The 8591-nt window shown below is 32.5% G+C and overlaps 1 protein-coding gene across 13 annotated transcripts in view; it reads right to left on the bottom strand.

Annotated features, from left to right (window-relative positions):
- The window catches only part of LOC106475719 (CUGBP Elav-like family member 2), a 446359-nt gene that overhangs the window by 145508 nt on the left and 292260 nt on the right, over nt 1-8591 (bottom strand). The window contains exon 2 of one of the 13 annotated variants that reach the window (XM_022380903.1): nt 2025-2751. The exons of the other annotated variants lie outside the window; for them this stretch is intronic. Coding sequence (XP_022236611.1) covers nt 2025-2225 — 201 coding nt within the window. The 5' untranslated portion in view covers nt 2226-2751. The remainder of the gene's footprint in view (nt 1-2024; nt 2752-8591) is intronic. 13 annotated transcript variants of the gene reach the window in all.

Here is an 8591-nt window from a genome sequence, read left to right as displayed (position 1 = left end):
CTATTGTTGTAAATAACACAGTCAATTGAACTAAACTATGCATGCCTATTTAAATATGGCTTGTGTATATCGTGTGTATATATATATATATTATTCATACCTTCCGTGTATAGGACGCAAGCAGATTTTGACATCAAATTTTGGGGTAAAAAAGTGCGTCTTATACACCGAAAAATGTGGTAATCAAAACGTCTAACTGTGTTGGTTAATTCTAGGGACTTCTATATTTTATCTGATTTGGCAAGTGATTTACATGACCTGCATGATCACATTGTAAATATGTGAAAATACACAGAACTGCAATTATATTATTATTGCCATTATTATTTTTAATTATTCTACCCACAGTGATTCAAAGAAGTGGAGAATGGATTGGAAAAACTAATGACACAAGAAGAAGCTTCACTCGTCTAGAAAGTTAGTTGCTGATGATAAATTTAAACAGTTATTTTCTGTTACAGCTGAAGAAATGGCTTTTCCAATGTTAGGCTTGAGTTTGAATATAAAATCGTTGGAACAAGTTATGCTATTGCTTTGTAGCACCACTTTAGGAAGTGACAAACTAAAACTAGAAAGTTAGTTGTTGATACTAAATCTAAACAGTTATTTTCTGTTACAGCTGAAGAAATGGTTTTTCCAATGTTAGGCTTGAGTTTGAATATAAAATCGTTGGAACAAGTTATGCTATTGCTTTATAGCACCACCTTAGGAAGTGACAAACTAAAACTAAAAACACTCATAATGGCATTTGAATGTAGGTAGCGCATTAGGAATAAGTTTCAATCTTTTGTTACGTATGTACTGAGGGACTACTAATGTGAATCATTCTACTAATTTGAAGGTAATAAACTTCTAATGTCTTGTGCATATAGTGTTCTTATGCTCACTATCTCTTATAAAGGGAGATCCATGTTACACATCGAGTTAAACACTGCTACATTTACTGACGTTTCTTTAAGTACAAAATTAATCATTATTAATAACAATACTGGAATGGAGCTACTAAATTATAACTTGTATATATATATTATTTTACTTTAACTTTAGTTATAAAACTGTTTTATTTATATCTCAGTATTTTATTGAAAACAATGCCTCGAAACCATTCCAACACGAGGAGATACATTCAAACATTTAGCGTCTTATATTACACAAAGCTACCTATAAAACTCGTCCTAAACGATCCACTTAATAACGTAAGAACAAGAAACTGTGTAATAAAGGAGAACAAAGTCTATACTACAAGTTTCTTGCTGTTGTCAAGTGTCATGTACACGACAGTGTTGTAAAAGAGACGTATCCGGTTTAATAAGTCAGTCAGAGATAGCAGATATTGGATTTTACAAACAAATCAAACCAATGAGGGAAATTTAACACAGCAAACCAAAATATTCTTTACATTCATACAGTAACTTGACACAACATAAAGCTTAGATTTAAAAACATGATATTACACCAAGGTAACGTCTAATATTACCGCTTCCTTACATATTCGGCTATTCTAAATAATATTTCAAGACAAACTGTGAACTTAAAATATACAAAAAACAGTCTCCTCGTACGATCTAAATATAATATTTCGGTTCTGAAAAGTTTATCTTTATACAACTTCAAGTATTTGGTGAATCATAGTAACTTGTCTACCTAAAAATAGGAACATAATTTTTACATGTATCAGTTCCATTTTTCTTTTTATTTCTTGATACAAGGTTTGCCTTGAGAAAACAAAATGTTAATTGAAAATAAACTTGTATGGATGTTCAATGTTCTTATAACTGGACGTATGTTATTTGCTAACCTCAATACTACCTAAAAACGTTTTTTTTATAATGTACGTATTTAAAAAATAAACAAAAGAATGTGATTCATTACTTGACTTTAGCCTAAAGATAACTAGAAACATCTTTTAATCTTACATTATGGCAACAAGCCAACTCCTACATAAAGCTCTCACCAAGTAACAAAACACATTCTCAATTTGTGAAGTCTGATGACGACTAAAAGAAATAAACACAAGATACTACCAACAAAGCCAAGCACTGCAGAGGCAGGGGTAGCTGAGAGGCTAAGGAAAGCCCCCCTATCTTCTTGAAAAAAGTTCTGGTGAAAACACTCTGGAGAAGATGCCGACTGAAAGCTGCTTTAGCACCTGCTGCGGCCTTGGCTTTGAGTCGCCTGCTCAGCCTTCTGCTGAAGGGTTTTATTTCCATGGACCGATTAGTCATTGGGATACTTATGCAGAGTCCTTCTTTTCGACCAAAGAAAGAGCACACAAACGACGAAATGTTTTGGTTTGCTTTTTTTAGCGTCCAGTCAAAATGTGTACATTCACTTACCACAGAATCAAACTCACGTACACAAGTTCAGTGTTTCTCATAACGTAGGCTTCCAACTCTTTATATTCCACACAACGATTAGACTTTGGATAATCAAATATTTTTTATTTATTTTACTTAGTTACAAAATATATATATATATATATATAACATATTTACAATGAATTTTACTTTTTGGACAACTTATTCTGTGGAAGTCGCAATTAACTGATTCAACGCTGTATTCCAACCTCGTAACTGATGGACACAATTCTGTATCCCAAATCCGGTGTTGATCAAACACTCGCTGGTTGAACCACGTACACGTGCTCGTTTGATATCGATTGTGGTGAAAAGACTGCTCAAGACTGTGTCAGTTTTCCATCAACAGGTGGCGTGGTGTCATTAGTCATCAAGCAAACCACGTGACATCCGACTATAAGAAAAAAGGGGAAATAAGCATCAGAAAACTATGATAGTATGACATATCAACTTTGAATAATTTCACAAGACTATTAAAAATGGAGGGCGAAAAGTATAGCACTAAAATATATTTAGCCTCTGGAGAAGAAACCCATTACCAGAACACTACCAGCACCTAGTACTCTGAGATGATTATACAAAACAACGACTGCAAATTTTAATGTTATTGAATTAGCTGAAAAAACTGTAAATAAACAAACCGATTCATGTTCTTAATCTACCTACATAGCCAGAATGACTACTGCAAACATTTAATATTCACAACTGAATGGAAAAGTTACAAATAGTATACATTACTACCTGACAGTAGTAGTTGAACGGATAATTTAACATGCATAAATTTGCTAAAATTCAAAACGTTTTAAATAAAAACGTTTATACGCTTATCAGCTCTTAAACTAACTATTCTTTATTTACAAGCATTTATTACAAAAAAGGTCATCTACTAATTACTGCACATAAAAATATTCTATTTTAGCGTCGTATTTTAAAATTTTGTATTCTAAGAGATTATTTACGCTACAAAATTAGTTATATTTTCATTTTAAAATCACATGTTTTCTTTAAAGTATTGTTCTTGCTTGCTTACTCAGTATTTTATGAACTATACAATAAGAAACAAGTCGCCTGATAAGATGACACAGGTGAACATGAATGTTTGTCATAGTTTCTGCATAAAATTGCACAATAAAAATATATACTATTAAGGCAAGGATGTGTAACAGGGTGATTAGAAGAATGAACACACTGTCTTGCGAGAAATATCTGGATACACCCAGAATGTTTTTAAAAGGAACATAAAGAGTATAAATAACATAGACAACAAAGACGAGTCAATATAGATGCCAAAAATGTCTCGAATCATTTCAATTTTACTGAGAAGAAATTTTAGACTGCTCTAATCGGGAAAAATATAAACAAGAACTAGTCACAACACTTCCCAACGCGCAATCTACTATACGTGAGATCGATCGTTTAATTGTAACACGAACTTCATCGTTCAGTTATCTAAGACATACACAAACAAAACTCTCTTAGACTAAAAGTGATAACCATGCATGACCACCGTTCAGTTGTCATTATTGTGAAAATAAGTCAGAATTTATCTTTAAACAAATTCATAAGACTATTTATGCCAGGTAACCACATGTGAGATATATACATCCCTTTCCACACTTTGAAAGTCTATAATATGCAAACCACACATCAACTGGCCAAGCTTTCGAAACAATAATATAGAGGTATGTAACAGATAGATACATGTTGTAACATAATTGGGAGCATATCAAGCATAATACCACCAGTTATTCAGGCCGATGACCGCTACTAGAACCATCCCCACTGAAGGCAAAACATCCTAAATCTTCCTTTAAAAGATCAATAATAGCAATATAGAATACAGAACACGTTTTATTATAAGTATTTGAAAAAGAAATGATATAGCGGCCTCAGAAATATACCAGGCGATAACTTACGTTATTTTCAACGCCAACAGAAATGAACAAACTGATGTACTAGAAAACACACACATTAATCTGGAGATTTGAGCTACCGTCTTATATACTCATCAACGTTTCTGAACTTAACTTACGCTCAACTTACATGTTTTTTGTTGTTGTTTTTTTCAAATTGACAGAATTTTTTCCTAACGCAATGTAACTATTCAAATTCATAGAACTCAGATGACATCGAGAAGAAACGTTACAATACCTAAATGAGAAAGTTATTTAGCGATATTAACTCTTTCACTGCCATAGGCACGTATATTTTCTACTACCATGAAAGAAAGAGTATTCTCATGGTAAACTTCCCACAGATTACCATTATCACGTTTCAGATAAGTAACGAAGTATTAAAACACGTACCTGTGTTTTTTATTGTGTATCTGAAACCACACCCAGAATTTGGAAGAGTTGTTGATATATAAGCAGGACAGTAAACTAATAAAGAGAACTGCCAAACTGTTGTCATTATCTGATTAAATAGTAGAGTGATAATATTTATAGATGTAATTAGAAATTATGTCATCTTCGTTAAAAGTGATGGGAAGAGAGACGAATTACAAAAACTGAGTGGTTAATACAAGTTACACGACAATGTTATTATTTTTCACCAATATTTTCATACATGCTTTTCAACAAAGTAATTTTTCAAATATAACTTGTAAATCTGCACAAAACAGACTTAGTTTTACCCGAAATACAAGTACAGGTAATGCATTTTATACAATTAAATATGTCTATCATCAAATGGTTTAACATCAGATATATATGGCGACGGTTGAAACTTTGTCGTAGTTTTTCTCAATCTTCCTCTCATTCAATTTAATTATGCATGAAATTTACTTCTCGCAAGAGTTTATCAATAGAAAATTAAATAAATATGACGTACTTTATATGGAGCGAAGGTTAATAGTGCCACATTCAGTATCATACATGTTAAGATTCGTTATTTGCATAACTTGCAGCAAACTAAATACAGGAACACACACAAAAATTAAAAATGTATACTTGATTAGCAAACAAAACTGCACTGGTAGGCCAGTTGAAATTATCAAGTCAATGGCAGCAAAACAACTGAATCAATGTTAATTTAAAAATGAGATTAACAGCCTCAGCTCTGGCGGAGTTCATGTAAATTGACGGAGAGAAAAAAATGTCTGCATACACCGAGAAAAGTAGGTATAAACAATCTCTAGCGGAGGTACCCTCATGAATTAATCATGATCGAGGTCTGAATATTCAATTTCTGAAGAAACCCGGTTTCTCAGATTCATCTTGAAGGGATCAAGTAGAATTATTTAATTTGTTTTTGTTCCGAGTTTATTTTTACCTAGATGCTGGTTAACTGACTTCATATTTGAGAACAAGGCTTTATATCAGGACCAGATTTATCACCTAATCATCACGTTTCTTTTAAACTTTCGCAGCACAGAGTCATTAAGTAACAACGATAGTTAATGAGACTTCAGTCTCATATTTGATAATAACTAGTATTTTGTACGTTAACTTGTACTATTTATTATTCTGTGATCAGATTTCTACGAAAGTTGATGCAGTATCTATTTAAACAAAGAAAAATGTTTTCTATCAATCATATACACCTATATAAAAACCGTGTGCGATTTACCAAACTCAACGTTCCAAAATGAAAAGTATCAAACTTATTTAGATACTATATCCGATCACTTGGTTTACGAAACGGTGACTCAAGTTGCACTTCACAATGTGACACAACAAAAAATATCATTCGATTTTCACGACTTACTCATTATAAGTTCCCAACTCGTGTGACTAATCCCTACACTTCAGACATCCTCCTCGCGCCTACATATACATTCTTTCATGTAACAGGCTTTAAATCCACCAAAAAACCAATACTTATACTTATCTTCATGGAATGTTCGTATATTTTTAGCAGACACAACGGATGTCTTTAAGCATGCTCTAATACTGTAAATGATTAATATTGTAATATAACGTAAAAATATTCGTAAAAAGCTCAAGGAAATGAATTGCATATTTAGTCAGCAACAGCCATAATAGAATAAACATTTCCAAACCATCCCACGTTACTGGTTTTCCACCAATATCACCACATAAAAACATAAAACAAAGCAATAAAAATAACCAGAAGTAAAAAGATTGAAACAATCGAATTCTCAAACCAGTATTTTTCATATTTTGTTCTAGTCAATGTGCCCTTAATATTATATCACCAGAAAAAAACTGAAAACTAAACTATTTATAACTTGGAGATCTTAGCGCAAGGAAGAAACAGTGCTGACAAAAGTATTCACACTTTCACTCCACAATTAATAGATGGCACATCAGAAATATTTAGACATTATAATAGTTTCATGAAATGTTACTAATTTATAACAGAAAATGGAAACATATATAAGGGAGCATTACTCTTCTATACTGCTTTAAGAGAAAACAACTCCGTTTCGCTATGTTCTTCCTAACTACACTGTCTCTCCATCACCGTAACTAATCTACGTAAATAACACTCACCACACGGCGTTGCGAAACGTCTTCTATTAACCTACGATTATATTTAGAATATGTAATTCAATGAAACCCACACATCATTAAAACATTTTTTTCGTGATGAGAATATTGCGATTACGGCTCACGCAACTACTTGAAGTTGTTTCATAATTTTTGCGAATTATAAAAATGCCAAATTACAGCAAAATAGTTAAAAGGAATTCATTTCGTGAGATACACAGAATTATTTCTATCTGAGCCAGCCATTCATTCAATATTAACCTAAAAACTAGAGAGATTTAAGTTTCATTCTCAAATAACCCGTGTTTACTTCACGCATTTTCTAATGAATATATTACTACATTCAGTGTATGTTCAAATTGTGGAGACAAATGCAAAACGAATCGTCATAAAAAAAAAAAATGACACTCTGTTTTTCAGTTGCTAACATGTAAGATTTATTCAACGCGATCCTAGCAGAGATGTTTATGTGATTTCCTAGCACTTTCAAATATTAAAACGCTTTCAGTTTTGTGCGATCGTCTGCTTGTCCGATGTAAAGGATATTAACTTTACTCGATAAATCTTCATTTCAGAAACGAGGAACAGTGATATGCTAATAAACTGTACACAGTGAATACATAATACGTATATAACTCAGAACAGTTACCAAGTCTTCTCGAGCTACTTGCTATTTAATAATAAGGACCGGAAACAACTTTTCAGTGCATATAACTAGTTGAAAGCAGACTAATAGACCTTTTAAATTATTCATGGAATCTATAATGCTTGCTGGAATTTAATAAAAAATGTAAGATCATATCAAAACATAAGGTGGCGCTTTAGAGTTTCTAAGAAAATGCATGCTATTTCGCAAATGGCACAGTGTTTTACGTATTTCAAGTTATAACACGTCTCTCATAATACTATACAATTTGAATATGCGTCTTAATGACAACCTAAATAATTTTCTTAAGTATTCGTTGATGTTCCAGACTCTGTATTTAAGTCAAACTAATAATTTTGATATATTTGAAATCTAATACAGGAAAAAATCACTAAACCTACGAATAATCTAAAATCTAATATTTTTCTAGACCTTACAGGTGCTGTAGGTTATGAATTTTTAGTTTTACTAATCCATAACGTTTTGGATTATAACGTGATAAAAGTATTCGTGCTTCCTTGTTTAACAATGCTAACTTGCTACAAAGAATATTTTACAGGGGTTCAATATCATCTGAACGTAGCAGATCTCGGGGATAATACAAAGCGTGAAAATGTAGGGTTGAATTCTATCTGAACGGAGTGACACTCTCAGACCGTAAGCAGATTACTATATATATAAAATAAAACATCTTGAGTCACAAATGCTGATTTGTGAACGCTGACTTACACGTGGAAAGTAGGCCTAATATGAACGTTGAATATTATTTATGATTTTAATGTAAAAAAATGTTTCGGTGGAACATTACGAAAATCCCTCATTTGTAATTCTATATTTAAAAAACAAGCAAAAAACATTATTTGGGTCCAATAGTTTTAATATTATTCCATTTCACACACACACACACGCACGCAATGAAATTTGCTGACGACGAATGACCATGTTAACAAGTCAATATACATCTTCTAGAGAAGTGGTCGGCAACCTATGACCCGCGGGTCACTAAGTGACCCGTGGCAATAATTTGGCTAACCCGCCAAAAGTTGGCTTTACCATTGCAACCCGTAAGGGCACAATCATTGTTCAGTTCAAGTTTCTCGGCTATGTGAGAAGAACAACGATATTAAAGGAAAG

The sequence above is a fragment of the Limulus polyphemus genome, unplaced genomic scaffold, assembly GCF_000517525.1.
Source record: "Limulus polyphemus unplaced genomic scaffold, Limulus_polyphemus-2.1.2 Scaffold149, whole genome shotgun sequence".
Classification (NCBI taxonomy): Eukaryota; Metazoa; Arthropoda; class Merostomata; order Xiphosura; family Limulidae; genus Limulus; species Limulus polyphemus.
The sequence above is the reverse complement of the archived record's forward strand: the minus strand, read 5'-3'. Positions and strand labels throughout refer to the sequence as shown.